The sequence below is a fragment of the Apostichopus japonicus genome, chromosome 12 (assembly GCF_037975245.1).
Source record: "Apostichopus japonicus isolate 1M-3 chromosome 12, ASM3797524v1, whole genome shotgun sequence".
Taxonomy (NCBI): Eukaryota; Metazoa; Echinodermata; class Holothuroidea; order Aspidochirotida; family Stichopodidae; genus Apostichopus; species Apostichopus japonicus.
In genome coordinates, this window is record NC_092572.1 from 25679311 (window position 1) to 25696952 (window position 17642).

General features: G+C 36.2%; 1 protein-coding gene and 1 non-coding gene across 3 annotated transcripts in view; both read right to left on the reverse strand.

The window, feature by feature from the left end:
* LOC139976825 (adhesion G protein-coupled receptor B3-like) overlaps positions 1-17642 on the reverse strand; it is an 84635-nt gene that overhangs the window by 42944 nt on the left and 24049 nt on the right. For both annotated transcript variants that reach the window (XM_071985637.1, XM_071985639.1), the window contains exons 2-3: positions 9043-9094; positions 7966-8097 (exon numbers count right to left, since the gene is read on the reverse strand). In XM_071985637.1, coding sequence (XP_071841738.1) covers positions 7966-8097; positions 9043-9085 — 175 coding nt within the window. In that variant the 5' untranslated portion in view covers positions 9086-9094. The remainder of the gene's footprint in view (positions 1-7965; positions 8098-9042; positions 9095-17642) is intronic.
* Positions 8689-8760, reverse strand: Trnay-aua (transfer RNA tyrosine (anticodon AUA)). Its single transcript has one exon. It is a non-coding gene; the product is annotated as a tRNA-Tyr (tRNA).

Below are 17642 nucleotides of genomic sequence, written 5' to 3' on the forward strand. Positions count from 1 at the left end.
AGTTTTTAAATGTCAACATGAGACGGTCGAAGATGGACTTTATATTTGAGTTTGGTAACCTTGGATGAATATTTATCTTGGCATGCGAGTTTAATTGGTCATAAACGTCCTGTCACAAATATAAATGTTTACAACACTGCAGCTAACTCAATCGATCTGTAGGCCTAAATTATCTTTCACGGAAGCAAAAAAGGAAAAAGAAAAAGAAGCATCGAATCTTTTGCAAAATTGAGTAAAGTTCTCCAGATAGAATTCAGTCCCATTTGATTTTTTGTATTTCATTCTACGCATATATAGTACTGTAGTGGCAACATCCATACTTACACACAAATAAAGAATGTTAAAGTAAGAGGGCCTGACGTTTCGATCCTAGCAGGATCTTCTTCAGGTGCTAAGGGTTTTGTACAAACATATAGTTTTGTTTTATGTTGATTTACAAATAAAGTTACAAATAAAGTATGAAAGCAATTTAAGGCACGACCTACAATCTGTTTCGAACTTCAATTTATTTGGTAAAATATACTTTATAATGAATAGTATGTGAAAACAGCTATATATACTATTACAACCTTTTGTACCGATGTTTCAGACTGAAGAATACGTGACTGCTATTAAAAGTTCAGATACAAGGTCAGAGAACGAAATAGAATTGAACAATGCCGTCCGTTTTAATAACCAGAATTTATTGTAAAACTAATATAACGCCATTCATTATCTGTGATGTGTTCCATATACATCATTCTAAAAATAATTTGCATTACTTGTGCAAACACCTGATGTTATAGTATAAGTTCTTTTAGCAGCATGCACCCTTTATTAATTTAACATTTTCATTACTTTCTAATTTTATCATAATTTCTCTTCCACTTTGTACGGTAGCTTTTGTGCATTAGGCCTTTTACATTCAATAAATGTTTTTTTTTTTTTCTGAAAATTCTAGACCGACATTGAAAAATCCAGGGTAAAATATATATATATGGATCGAAATCATATTAAATTGCACAAGTTGACTATTTCCAGGGAATGACTTATATCCAATACATTGCATATGACCAAACCGATATGTAAACTGTGGACATATAATTGCTAGATAATTACAAGCCCAAAGAAAAAGGTACCGTACCACAAATCATCAGTAGTGCACGACTGCCTGAGAGGTGTAACAAAGTCCAGATAGTTTGCTGTTTTAGTGAAGACGTTTACCCCCCCACCCCCCTTACAAAAATATTAAAAAACATGCGAAAGATCGTATTCTGGTAAACGAATATAATTTCGGAACTCATACGACAAAGGTATATACAACATAACATATAAATGAGTTAACGAAAATGTACGTTTGTATAGATTTTTGATCAACTCTAAAAATATTGCACTAATGATACTATTACTTCTAAAAACTATGTTGTTTAGGCTTAGTTATTGTTCGTAGCCTACCCAAGTTTCAAACCAAATAGTGAAGGCATGCAGCTTTTAGGGAACCAATGCTACTTTCATTTAAATTGGTAGGCAAACAAAATGTCTTGTACTGTTCCATAGGTTTAATTGTTAAAACAGCCAATTATGAAAAAAAGGTAATTTAAGAGGGCATGATCTCAGTTAAGTTTTAATCAGCAGGCCCCACCCCCATCCCACCCCAGGGTGACGGAGCAGGGGGATAGTCAGGGGATCATGACCATCCTTCAAATTCTAACAGTGAAATAATCTTCACATGTGGCCCCATGCACCGTTGAAGCTACAATTTAACAACAAAACTTAACAATGGTCTGAATGCTCCCTACCCCGCCCCTCTCCCACCCCAACCCCCCCCCCCCATATATGGCATGTATTGGATTAGCTACGTTTGCTTTGAAGTGTATTGCAAAATGTAATAAGATATATCTAACTTAGCTAATTGCATTCTGATAATTCTTTATAAGCTATTTTCAGCATCATATTAAACTCTATTAATAGCATATATCATGTTTGTCACATGAAGCAACATATATGGAGAGCTCTGTTACGGCTTCATTATATGCTTGGATGACTAAAAAGAAATTGGAAAAATAATAATAATGCCATGAATTCTCGGCCAATATTGTCAATCATCTCTAATTTCTTCTTTTCTCTATATAGTTACACCACATTATAACTGTTTATAGGTCACGTTATAATTACACCTGTAACCATAGCAACCATTCACGACGGTGTTTTGTGCGACATTGTTTTATATCGCAACTTGTATACGTAAACATGGCTTGGATAACAGAGCTGTATATGTATGGTTCGTTTATGATGGGAGCTGTTAATGAAGTTTGCTTTCTTGGTATTTCACATTAACGTACGTAAGTACTTATTCACAAGTGCACAGCGGAAATTTTCGGTGGATGAAATGGTGCTTAAAATTGATGAAAAGAAAGCCAACTTCCTGATGTTGCTATTTGTGCTTCATAATTTCAATATGACCTAGCTATGTTCAATATATATATATTTATGTATATATATATATATATATATATATATATATATATATATATGTATATATGTACATATATCTGTCACTGGAGGTGCAAAGCCATGTTGGTGTGGTGTCCAGGAGCCCACCAAGGCACCAAGGCATATCAAGGGACCAAAGCCCCTCCCCTTGAAGCTTATATTTCAGCTTCAATTCAGCGGAATTTTGGAGGTGTACGTACACTTATTGTCAGTCAAACGTTTTGTAGATCTTCCTGTCCAAAATCTTTTTTTTTCTTTTTCGGAATTGGCAAATTTCATTTAGCGGCAACCGGGGTGGAGGGGGAGGGGATATCGAACATTTTGCTCCCCCTCTCTTGGTGGTGCAGTTTCAAACCATTGCGGTCAGTCCATATGCATTGCATTATACCAATTTATTATGTTTTTTTGTAACAACTAACATTGGCTGTTAAAATTATCTCTAATTTTATCTCTAATATAAAACACAACATTGTTGATGTGTACAATAACTGCTATGCAATACTGGCTATTAAAATCTGGATTTATCTCTATTATTAAATACTATGGTTGATGTTATGGAATATAAGAGAACTGCTTCTGGATCATATCTCTGTTATAAACTACTATGGTTGCTGTATATAAAGAATAACTGCTATGGAATATTACTGGCTATTAAAATTAATCTGGATTTTATCTCTATTATAAACCACTATGGTTGCTGTGTATAAGAATAACTGCTATGCAATGCTGGATAAATTATACTGCCTTTACTGCTATTCAATGCTGGATAAATTATTATGGATTTACTCTAGCACAAAGTCAGTCTAACAAACCAGTTCTTCAGATATATATGCAACACAGATATCAATGTGAAAACAAGCATTTGATGGCCTCACATGCCACGCTTAAAATACATTTACAAACGAATGTCAAGAACACATTGGTGTTGGATTTCATCCTAAGGTGCTCTGTTGCCTTTAATAAAGTAAAGACTTTTGTTTGTGCATAAAACTAGTTCTTATTTGTTTTTTTTTTGTTTTTTTGTGGGGGGGTAGGGCTTTTTCAGTCGCTGGGCCACGGAATGGAATAAACAACCGACTAAGGTTAAAAACAGCGATAGTTTCGATGTGTTTGAAAATAATTTAAAGACACATCTGTTCTCTGCCGTTTTTAATGTATAATTTGCCGTTTCTATGTTGACCTGTATAAGCGAGCCCTTTGTTTTGTAATAACAATAACGATAACGACAACGACGACGATAACAATAACAATACCAGTTACAATAACAATAACAATGGCAATAACAATGACAATAACAATAACAATCACAATCACAATAACAATAACAATAATAATGACAATAACAATAACAATGGCAATGACAATAACAATGACAGTGACAATAACAATACCTATTGAATGTACATAACACTAGATAACCTGTATATTTAGCCGTACACTGAAGAGCATCCGGACTGGAGCATCAATCTAGCCTTAAAGGTGCTTTCCATATATTTACCAATTCAAAAATATATGTCAGTGGTGAATATAAATTGTAAATATGTACATAAAAATATGAAACTGGAGCTTCAGAAAAATTACTGAAACATTATATTGGCAGAACTACTGCACACTTACTACTGGGAAACATGAATCGTCAAATATCCATATTGAATATGTAACATATTGTAATTAATCAGCATGCATTGCAATGGGCTATTTTTAGTGACATTACCACGTGAAATCTATATGCACTTTCGGTACAAAGATGAAATATATAGACTAACCTAGATATCTTCAACGTTTGTATTTTACACACTGCTATGTTACAGCTACTCTACAATTAAGGTAAGTAGTGGAAAGACATATTATTAATTTACTTTATAACATGATCATATTTTTTTAATCAGGTGAATAAACCTTTTCATGGCAATATTTACTTTATATAGTAAGGACAAGATTGATAAATCGATGTTCAAACTAAATTATTAAGTAACTCTTTTTCCATGAATGTAACCTAATTTATTTCGCTCCTCTCGATGGAGAGAAGAATAATCAACAATACAATAAAGGACAAAGTCAAAAATCAGGAAACTAACAAAAGTACAAGACATCATTCTTAAGATTAAGGAAGCAAAATGGAGATGGGCAGGATATCTGATGAGAAGGGGGGGGGGACAATAGATGGACCAAAAGATTGACAGAATGGCAACCCAGATACGGAAAGAGAGGTAGAGGCAGACAGAAATGTAGGTGGCGGGATGACATAACAACATACAAAGGCAACACATGGACTAGACTTGCAATGGACAGAGAAACTTGGAAAAATCATGAAGAGGGCAACATCCAACAGTGGATGAACACAGCCTGGTGATAGGTGATTTCGCTCCTCTCGGATAACCTGTCTCCCACTCCATCTGCACTTTCCCATCTACCTAAACTACATCCTTTTAGGAATGTTTTAGTACTGCGCCCTCTATATCTTAACCAATTCCAGGTCGCATTAAAACATCTCCGTATACTCAGAACGTTGAACAATAAGTTGAACTGCGGTCAGCTAAAACGACTTTGCTCCGGCGGGCTGTCATTTTGCTTTTATGGGTTTCAGGATTTAATGGTTAATTATGAAACTTTTAACTAATCTTGCGATCTAGGTTTACAACTGGGTTAATACTCAATCAAAATGTATGATGATTGATATTATGGCACTTGAAAGTGACAACACCACAAAGCAGATTGATTTAAGACCAGCAGTGGTAATTACAAAACTGTAGAAATTGTTAAAAAAGACCAAAAAAAGAAAGAAAAAAAAGGGAATAACCAGTGGAGTTTCATGCTGGAGAAAAAGTTGTCGTTTTTATGATCATCAAAGATTGATTGGTATTACTTGACATTATAAGCCTAAATGACGTAACATCGCTGAATCAGTTATTTAACTCTACAATATACATGTCTCAAGGCTCATGAACCAAGGATCGCGTCTCTTAATGTCACCATAAACAAACTAACCAGATTATGCGATGTTCATGAAAAGGAGCAACAGCAGGGAGTTGTTATGGAACAACTCCCTGGTTACAGGCATAAAGGCATAATTAGAATTAAAAAAATTATGGGCATTTTTGCATGTACATGGAGGACCTGTTGATTATTAAAATGGTTTTCATTTTCTTTCCTTTTTATAGGGGAATGGGGATCACCAGTGGGAGGGGAGGGTTAGAAGGAGGGGGTGGGGTGGGGGAGAGGGAGGGAAGGTGGAGGGTGTCAGTGAAAGAGTTTGAGAAGCTAGAACAGGTAGGAGAAAAACACGATTTAGAAGAGACAATCGATACGTGTTTGTACAACATCAGTTTTTTTCTCACAAGAAAACGGCAAATTTACAACTTAATATTTTTATAGACTGTCAAATTTGAAACTCACTCAGCCTGTTTTTCTTTTGTACAGACCTTCATGTAATCTAGTTAAAAAAAAATGCCTTGTTTGTGTCAAGAGAACATTGATAAAAGAGAATACTAAAAAAATGAGTTCGACCAGCTACTATAGAGGTTGTAGACAAAAATAACACGATTTAGAATGAGGATTATCACACGTTGTCGTTCGTGTACGACATTGTTTATCTCTCGCAAGAAAAAGCTGGAAATAACAACATTAGGACTGCAGTCGAAATGTTATTCTCTGCTTTCCGTTTCATAATCTTCTCCAGCGGCGACAGAGAGCCGATGTAGAGGTACACGGAAGGAGGAAAACGTTAAACCATCGCCGACGACCAAAACATTATCTATCTTTAGCAAGGTAAAAAATTCCAAATTGCACACAACCTCCTGTCAAATTGTATAGTTGTTTGCACTGTTTTGCTTTTGTGTTAAACCCTAACTGTGATAGATAAAAAAGATCGGGCGGCGTCGTCGTATAGCCGTCAAACAAAAATTGATTAAATTGGCAAGATAAATCACTTTCCTCGCTGGTGAGCTGCACGCAGACATATTACATTTATCATGACAACCAAATCCATGCAGAAGTGTACTGGTTACAGACAGATATATTACAAGCTGTTGACAAATGTGTCAACAGTTTTTCCTTTCTTTACTTTGTTTTGGAAAGGATAATCAATATGATTTGACTAACTGACGATCATATATACTTCCAGCCCAGTTGTATTTGTTTGTTTTTGAAAATTGTTGTCATGGAAACGGATTTTTACGACTTAACCATTTTAGAGAGAACAGGACTTTTCCAAGATTAATATCAGGTGCTTAATCTACCCATTATAATGATAAACATCCATAATTCATCTAACGTGTATAATTACCGTACCGTTAATTCAATGGAGGCCCGTGTTCCAATGTTTCTATATATTTGGCTAGCAAAGATATTTTTGAGCTGTTTAATATGTCAGGGAACGATCCTTTAATTAATGCAAATTTCATGGTTACTTTAGCTCACCCCTTTTAATACCATGTTTAAAGTTAATTCATTTTAATATTAGGCAAATCTGTAGCTGCAGAAGTTTGTTGTTGTCACAAATCCCCCCCCCCCCAAAAAAAAAACAACAACTATCACGCTTAGAACTTCCAAATTTGAGGCATTTGTTAAAACATGCAATTCTGCATGCTTGAAAACTCTACCGGCTAAATCAACTTCCCAATGGCAATGTCCTGAATTACATTAAATGTCCATTACTGTGCAGGCTTTAGCGAGCAGCCCGATAGTGATTGCTGACAATAAGCAGTGATACAGGTATTCGGAATAAGGTTCATTTTCGGTATGGAAATCACGCTGATTCTCCGACCGACCATTGGTCACCGACTAAACATATGTTCTATAAGAATTTCTACTGCCAGAAAAACTACATTGTTACTTCAACTGACAAATGGCTAAATCCACAGGCCATTTAGCCAGTAAATAGCCCGAAAATCTAGGTCTGAATGATACGTTAGTTTGTAAACACTTATAAAGGTTTTACAGTTACCTTAGTTACCTCCAATAAAAAAAATTATAAAAAAAACCCGAACAATGTATGCACTTTGGGTGGTAGAATGAGATGGAAGGGTATTGACCGGAGGGGTCGGTTATAGAGGGCGCACATTGTTAAAAGGTTACCGGGACATTCTAGGAACGGTAGAAACAAGAGTGCTAAGGTTGTGGGGAGACAGGTGAGCTTGTCACTCGTAAATATCCAATCCAGTTAGATTTTGAATGTTACCTCCAATAATTGTACGGTCTTCCTACACAATATATTATTCTTCTTTCCCTTTTTTGCTTTTTCTTTCACTTTTGAGGCTTGTAAGTTGTTTGTACTGTAAAACAATGAATTATTTTCAGAAAAGAACATTTCAGTAATACTCGTCCGTTCTGGTGCTTTAAATAACGATTTGCGTATCCATTTGTACATTATGATATAATATAATATACATTGCGACATTAATTTTTGAATTCCTTGAAAGGATAAGGATAATTAAGAGGGGTGTGGTGGGGCTGGGGGAGGGGGTAGATTATTGTAATTTCAGTGTAACTTACCAATACCACTGAGGCACAGGAGGGTAGCTACGTTACCCCTTTGAGTAGCAGGCCAAACGACATTGTCGACTTCTTCTTCATTACAAGTTGTTGCCAAGACCACACAAGAAGGGAACAAAACAAGTTCAAAAGCTGCAACAATAATAACAAACGACAGAATTATTGGTGACTAATTTTACCTGAATAGCAATAGCACTTTTAAGATTAATATGTGATATGTACATTAATAGTGGTACAATGTGTATTTTAAATCATTTCACTTCACTTTCATAACAATGTTGCTTTATTTTAAAACACTCTCTAAAAAAAAGTGAGAATCTGAACAAAAAACGTGGGACAGTTTTATGTTTCACAAGTTTTTGATTCCTCTCTGACATCATGCGGAAGTTGGAAATCCATTTAGGGTGAGGTTGTTAAAAAACGACTGTCATTACGTGTTGAACCTGCTTAGCCATCGCTTGGTTCATACCGGAAAGAAAACTGCTGTTTGCCGAGTATCCGGGTATGAACCAAGCGAGGGCTATCCAGCTTGAACTCGTAATGGTTATGTTGGAAATCGATGTGGGTTAGGGTGGTCGAAACCAAACTGCGTTCTGAAAGGAGAACCCGTGTTGGGGGTGATCCAACCAATATCCCATTATATATATATATATATATATATATAATATATATGTAATTGAAATCTTAATGAGTTGGAAAATCAAGAACAGTGAAAAAACTTCCAGCCTCCACCGGGATTCGAACCCGGGCGTCCCGCTTTATATGCGGACACCCTAACCACTAGGCTATGGACGCTGATTTTATGTCCAGAGGTTCGAAACCGGTAAGGAAGGTTGTAATTCCACTGTAGGTGTTTGTCACATGTATCGAATAATACTAGTTCTGTTTTTGGTGACATATTTTGCCTAAGGCTTACTCTAGAGATCAAACACGATGCTGACCAACTCGAAATCATTTGTGATTCCTAAAGCTATTAGAAGTGGATACACAACAATATCCACATCACGTAATTACCAAGATTTATTCTAAATATTGCTGACCATAAAAGTTGTATGTGACAAATAGGTATATACTTACATATATAAAAAAAGGCACGTAAATTTAAACCTCGAACTGCCATCGGTTTGAGCTGTAAGAAAAGACACAAGAAAGATATCATTAAAGGTATCGACTCGATAGGTGGTGAAAAATGAAGAAAAAAAAAATGCTAGCGGTGGAAAACACTTTTAGAAAAATCTGACTTTCAGCAAAATGCTTAGTATAATTGGAAATGATTAATCATCAATTCACTGGTTCAAATTTGAAATGGGCACGAACAATTAAAGTAGAGGCACAAACAATTTGAGGAGGGGCATCAACAATTTGAGGAGGTGGGCACCAACAATTTGAGGAGGGGCACAATCAATTTAATGAGCGGTCAATGTATGTCCTGGAGTTTGTGAATTGTTTAATACACATGATGGTGACACAGTAGTCTGCACATGAGAAGGTGACTATCATCCACCTGTGCATCGACCTGACTACGGGCCGTCCTCTCAATGATCTATCTACTATCTTCCATCTGGGCATCATTGCCTACTGTACATGCCAGCGAGTTTTACGCAATTTCTACTCTACTGTAGTCCTATAGCTTAGACCGAATGATATACTGTACAGTTGCAAGGCAATTTCCTAAACGAAACAAGATGGTTTAGAAGTAGCCATGGAAACAGTGTTAAACTGTTTCCCGAACAGAAACAACAACAACAAAAACAAAGGAGGCAAAATCGACAGAAATTAATTTGAATATCAAATTTATCTTAACATCCGTCATTCCATTTCATACACACACACAGACTTCAATTTTTTTTATGTTAGCATTTGCTTGCCGCTATCAGGCCGAATAAATTCAAATTCCAAGCTATGCTTTGCCTCGACTCAGTTAACGTTGACTGATGAGGATAGAGGAGAGAGATAGCTTTTCCATCTTGGAAATCAACCAAGCGTGCATACAGCCAACGTGATAGTCTCTGAAATTGCATAATTACATCTTGTCACGTAGAAAATTTATTCTGTTTTGTTCGGGTAGATTTATGGTTTACCAGTACGGCATGGATGCGTGCATGCAGTTAACAACATAAGACTGTATATTTCGGACAGAGTAATTACTGATAATTCTAGTAGGCTACATGGAAGCACTTATTATAATTTAATGTAGCTTAAACTTTTAATCACCCTGATGAATTTGTACTCCTACAATGGATAGATTGTTGAAAATCTACAATTGTACTCCGTTGTATTTAAACTAATTGAGTTCTCGTATCGTGATGCAATTTCAACTTGTATACTTCAAGTCGGTGATGACACATAAGTTATTCACTTAGCAAGACTTGTATGGTCAAATTTGTATGATCTTTGTTCCTTAAATGAGATTTGTATGGTACCTATTTGGTAATAAAAATGTCTACTTCTGACTGACAAATGTATTCAATTTTAGGATAAACCGATAGGTATGGTGACGTCACAGAGAGCATAGTAGTTTGTTCCGGTCAGTGGCGTACCTAAAATAGTTGGAACCCGGGCAGGATTCTTCCATTGTCACCCCGTGCAGGGAAGCCATCCTGGGGAGGGGTCTAAGAGGATCGGTGACCCTCGATGCAAAATTGTGCTATCTTTGGCAAAACTTTGAAGTGATTATATGTTTTGCAATTCTCATGGTTTAGTGACTCTTTCTTAATTTGTCCTATTGTTTGTTCAAAATATTCATTTTTAGAAGACAATTTAGTTTTTTGGGGGGAGGGGGTGGCATGGCAACCCCCTGACTGGTACCCGGGGCAGGCTTCCCCACGCCCCCTCCCCCTCCCGCTCAGTACGCCACTGGTAGACTCGCCCTCATGTATTTCTACTCGTGCACCGGGATCTTTGGAAATATAGTTATACTAGGGATACTTTTATAATAAAGATGATGATAAAGATGATTACTCCTCCTAGAATAGTTTAGCACCAGATACATTATGTAGCACGTTATATGTTTGTAGTATATACGTCGTCCTAACCTTTAACTCATCCCATACTCACCCTGTCCGCCTCAACCCCACATGGAAAAACCATACTTCATTATTTCAGTGTCAAATTTCAACTTAATATTATTAAACGTGAATAAAATATTAAAATTTTAAAAATCCACAGTGGGTATTACAATTGATCAGTACATATCTTTTTTTCTATCATATTTAGTTGATATGATCACATTTCCCTCTTTTACTTTTACATCCACTTTTCAAATGACATCTTACACATCTTCGACAAGGAATATGTTCAAAAGATGAAAATGCAAGTGTCTGCTTCGAGCTTTCAATAAGGTAGATATTTGACCGGAGAAAAAGTATAACGCTCGCTGGAACGGTTACTGTACAGTGTGTGTACTTTCTCAATATTAATTGCGGCAGACTTTCAAATAAACGAAGGCAAAAGTTTAATTGCCTGTTTATACTATGTTACATATTTCATTTGGAGTGAAGTTGTCAGGTTGATAAAATATTTAATAGCTCAATTAAATATAATATATGACAATGGCTCGTGCTGTTCAAGAAGGAGAACTGAAAAAGTACACTTACAATATTTGCAACTTACAAATTCAACTTTGGCTTAGTGCAGTGTTCAGTGCGGTAGCCTAAGTGACCGCGATATTATCTCAAGTCACTCAGGCAAATGTATAACTCTGCAAATGGATTAACTCAGAATGTGCAGTGATGTGTACAAGATTTCAAAAGTGGAGGAAGAAACTTTCAATTCCTAAAACTGACGAAGGTAGGGGAATGAATTACCTTCCCGGAATGGCCAGAAATGCTCCAGGATGTTATAAAGGAGGGGTTGGTCATGGGGAAGGTTGAAGCCAATTGTCTGCAAACTGTATATCAGGATCTACGGGTCCTCACCCCAATGGAATTGTTAATTGTGCACAACACCTCCAGCAACAGGTCCTAGGCCACCGATCGTCCCTGGGCCTACTGCATTATGTATGCCTATCGGCCTAACCTAACGTTAACCCTAAATTATTCTTACGATTCGTCGCGTACTGTTAGTGTTAGGGGGTATTTAGCACAACGTAAGACTAAGTTAAGTGTAGACCTAAGGCCTATAGGCTAGGACTAGGAGTCCATATAAAATTGACACATTTAATGCCCCCAAAAATAAGCCTCCAGCTAATCTAATTTGATCTTTGCGTAGGCGTGGTAAGGTCTGTAAAATGAAAGTCAGGCCTAACTTAGATGGCGATGACCATGAACTTCACATGAACGTTGTTAAAACAATGAGTGGACGCTGTAAGAAATCACGACGTGGTACAATCGATTCACTTGCAGGTACGATGTACACCGATACCCGACCACTGATAAATATATAACCCACTGAGGTTAAGCCGATATATATATTTATATATATATATATATTTGTATATATATATATAGCCTATATATATATATTTATACATGACAGGCCATATGCTACTATCCGTGAATACAATCATAGCTATAAGTTTTTCACCCAAACATGGTTGAAAAGCTTTTGTTAGTCGTATATCTGTTATACGCTTGTCCTTCGTTACTGCATGGATGGGTCTTCTGAGGCTTCCCATTGTTAGAAACCATGGAAACTGCCTCTCTCACCCCTCTCTGAAGTCCCTACTTAGATATATAAATATATATCATTATAGGCCTCATCTACCGTAACTAGGACGAGTTGATCCGGGTTGTTGATACAAATGCTAATATTTGAACTGGCATGTATTATGCAGTCGGCTTGGCTCTCTAGGATATGTTATCAGGTTCATCAGCACTTCTAGGCCAATATAGGATACCACACACGACTGGAATTATGCATATAAATGGAATACTGAGTCTGTAATTCTGAGAACAGGTAAAAATGTTTCTTAAGTTGTCCGTGACTCAAGAGCCAAGGCGATTACGTTGCCAAGAGCTCTTGTCATTCCACACACATTAGTTCCATTATCTTCTCATGCGAAACAATCATTACGCACTGGAGCCTATCATTTGCCCTTTTACCCATCCGTATATCTCCGCACTCCGGCGTTAAAGTAAAGTAGTTCTTCCAACACTACCGCACAGACACTACGGTCAGGGATCCAGTGTTAAATAAAGGCGTGTCGTTACAGCTTGCAGTGGGGTCCGTGACTCCCTGTAGTGTGTAGGGTATCTCAACCCTAAGTCCAGTCCCCTCTTCATCTCCCATTCCCTCTCTTCGTTCCCCGAGAAAAAATCTATTTTGAATTGTTAATAACTTCAACCTACATTGTTAGGTTGTGTATACTTTTCAGAAACACAAATTTGCATCGTATTAGTAGGCTATATATTGTAAGGGCGAGGAGAAACTATGGGCTAACGTCCAGTAAATCATAAACAAGACAAGAAAACTCCCTCATAAAGAGGAAATGTAAACAGCAGGATAGAGAAAAATCAATCCATCAAATAAAACAAGACAAAGGGAAAGGAAAGGAATAAACGTAATGAAAAAAAGTCAATTCAAATGATGAAGGTTCAAAACATGTTTTTCATCAATATTCTTTTAAAGCTCAGGCCATTGCAAAACATGACATTTTGAAAGGTGAACGAATCGAAGTCAAGTTTGGGCGTATAGAAAGACAAAAGTCCATGTTGTTTCTTTATATTTCCCTTTTAAAACCGCAATATACAGATGAATCTGTCCTCATTTGTCATAAGTGTGATGCAGACACGATTTTAAAGTAAGTCAATTACAACAGATTAATTACGCAATTAAAGGACAATTGATGGATAGCTGACAACAACTATTAGGCTGAAGCTGCTCGGTGAGGTTCGCTATTTACATCTCTCCTTCTCCTTCTCCTTAATTCTCCTTAACAGACTTACTTAGTTCTACTTTCAGATATAATGGACGAACATACTTATAATGATCAATAAACCTTAAAAATTTTTAAAGCCCATCGGTATACCCTAGCACTAAATTTTGCAATTTTAGTAGGCTACCATATTTTTTTCAATTTTATGACTCAGACTTTTAAGATTAGACTTTGGGAAATGTCCGGGCGTATATGTTGACAGTTCAATCATTGACAGTGTTAAGTTTTAAATCAATGTTTTCTTCTGTTCTATTTTTTTTTGGGGGGGGGGAGGGGGTGGCCCGATGGTGGGCGGACGCTATTCGTCAAATATTACACGATACCAATGTATGTATGAACTTGATTACAACCACATTTTATATTAAAGTATATATGAAACGTATTGAACACTTTTCCACCCCTTCATTTTCCACTGTCTTGTAGGCAATATAAATTCCAGTTTTTTTTTAATGAAAAATCACTTAAAAATGATTTAATTATTGGTGACATTCATCAGTTCATAGTAATAATAATATAATTCATGTGATATGGCGGCTGATTTATGTTAACTTGTCTGTTTACCGTCTGTGGTATGTTTTATGACATCCTAACACGATAAAGCTATAATTATTCCATCACCATGGTTACTCTGGTGACTAAGAAAAATACTCGCGGTAAACCGTTCCCTTGATGTTATTATTCTTCGTGATAAATTGTCTGTTTATGTATGTATTATGTTGAGCTCATATAGGTGGTACATTGTAACTTAGCTTTTAATATCATGACATGATTTCGACTGAATGTGCCGACTGTGGTTCAAAAGGCTTGACGTAATATGTAAAAAATGTTGCATGTATAACAGATAAATAGAAAGTTAAAAGGATTTCTGGAGACAAGCAAATGCGTAACTTATAGGGGAAATATCCCCGCCGTTAGTTGAGAACCCCATCTCAATAGCTTGCCCGTAACTCGCTGTTATTGTTGAACGAGTTATTGTTGAACGAATGTAACCTGTTTTGACTTGCTAAAACTTCAACTGCTACAAGAAGTTTGATCACAGTAGGGGGTATGTGACGTCATCAGGGAGAATGCTCTTCAAACTCTTTACTTAGGCTATTATCATAATACTACTGCACTTTATCCTTGATATCTCTTATATTTGGGATGTTTGCTTTACTGTCAAAGTAATATGTACTTAGAATTTCATCAAAATATATCTTTTTTGTAGAAATATTCTGTTCCTCTGTAGATAAATGATTGACAAATTACAAAGAAAAAAAACAACAACGATATTTCAAGGATATTTTCAGCTGCATTGCCCCGATGACATCACACCCATTCTGCTGTTGCCAGGTGCATTTACAAAATATCACAAATTTTGAAAAAATAAAATCATATCTTTGCGATAAAAAATGCTATGAGGATGTGTTTTCTTGCCCACAAATTCAGTAAATTTTCAGCAATTTTGCTAAGGATTCATCTACAGCCACCAGATAAACTTGTTAAACAATTTTGGGAGATGTGATTTCCGGTACCTTCTATTTATATGTTAACATTTTTGTGTAACCTACATTCCTGACCTTCTTGAAAAGACACTGATACCCTGTTCTTCGCTTAATTTGTGTATATTCTTATGTTTTCCTTTTCTTTCTTTTTTGTCCAACAGTCAATAAAAACATAATAAAAATGGCCGCCATGGCTACAAGGCCTAACGTATATGGATTCATACAGTCATATATCTAGGTATTATTTAGATCACTGGTTAATCTTATAATCAGAAGGGAAGAAAAGCTTTTTATAACATATACCAGCTCAATACCACCATTGAACTATATACTTCACTGATGTCCTTAACTTTCACTGATAAGGCATCAACTCGAGAGCAAATCTGCCTCATGATTTCATCTGGTTCCGTCTGACTGCGGAATTGTCAAGTTTGTTTAGCGTCATTTAGGTCACTTACCTCTGTTGCAATCTTGTGTTGTTTATACGGTTACAACCAGGGACGTCGCTAGAGGGGGGTGTGGGGGGTGTCTCACCCCCCCAATCTTGGTAAAAATTACGATAGTTGGAAAATTTGAGTGCGACAGTCGGAATTTCCGACTGTCGGAATTTCCGACTGTCGCCAGCTTCAATTCGGAATTTCCGACTGTCGCACTCTAATTTTTCTGACTGTCGCACTTTTATTTTCATATGTTCTTGTAATTTGTGAGTGACATAAAATTTTCGATCAAAATTGACCTTTAATCAGTCATATTTACCACGTTTTCCTCGTCACGTTGAGAAATTGTATCTCGCGATCCTTATACTCCACCATACAAAACTTCGTATGATTTTGAATACTCTAAAAAAAAATACAACGTTCGCCAGCTTCAATTCGGATAATTTATGTATTAATTTTGCTATTGGGTGGGTCGACCCTGTTCGCTCGCTTCAAGTAAGTTCAGGATATACAGGGACGTAGCCAGGGGAGCAGGGGAGCGACTGCTCCCCCTTTCAGTGTCGAAAAATATGTTTAAAAACTGTTGTTATTACACTGCTAATACACGGCGATAATGATATTAGTTTTTAGGCCACTGCACATCTGGCTGTCTTACAAAATAGGAAAGTTTATATTGTCCATCAGTTAAGTTCGTCAAATGTATTTCTGATATATTATGTAAAAGAACATGTAAAAGAATTCAAACAGGAAAACAAAATCTGCTGATAATATGATATCATATGATAATGATGAAACTGTCAACAAATTGCACCAGATCGCATCTAAGGACCACCAATTGTTCAAAAGTATCTCAAAGGGGAGGGGGACACCCCCTCCCCTTATGCCCCTCCCCCATATCAATCGCAAAAGGTGCTCCCTCTTTCAAACTCCTGGCTACGCCGTTAGGATAGTCATTGTCTCTATGGTATACAATTAAAACACCAATGCTAATCTATGGAAGCTTAAAAAAGCCATCAACGTAGGCAAAAACTTTGCCCCATAAGGTACAAATGTATCGAAAAAAGTTCGGAACATAAGTGCAGTCGCGAAAGATGGGGTGTCTGACTGACACTGACCGTATCGTTGACGATTAGTGCGGGGGTGGGGGGGGGGTACAAGGCAGCAGTCGGAATTTTCTGGCTCCAAAACCCATCCAGTTGGAATTTCAGCCACTACACCCCCCCCCCCCCCAATCATCAGGCATTAGCTACGTCCCTGGTTACAACATAACCTGCAGACATAAAGACGTGGTCGTCATGTACAAGTTAAGTTAATCAAATAAAAATTTGCTAAACAGTTTACGTTAAAAAATGAGGATAATTACAAATTTCGGAGAAAATCGAAGAAACAAACTTTATCAACTTTATAAATCGTAGTGAGTTGGAAAATCCAGATCAGTGAAAAATCTTCCAGCCTCCACCGAGATATATTGAACCGGCAATGTATTGTAAAATAAATGAAGTTTCAGTATACATATACTCATATATACATATACATATAAATATATACATATACATATTTACATATATACATAGAAACATATATACATATACATATATATATATATATACATATTATTCATATATACATATATACATACAAACATATATACATGTACACATATATACATATATAAATATATACATATATACAAATAAATATATATACATATATACATTTATACATATATTCATATATAAATATATACATATATACTTGTATATACCTGTATGTACCTGTATGTACCTGTATATATACATATATAAATATATAAATATATACATATATACATAGAAACATATATACATATATACATATATATATATATATATATATATATAT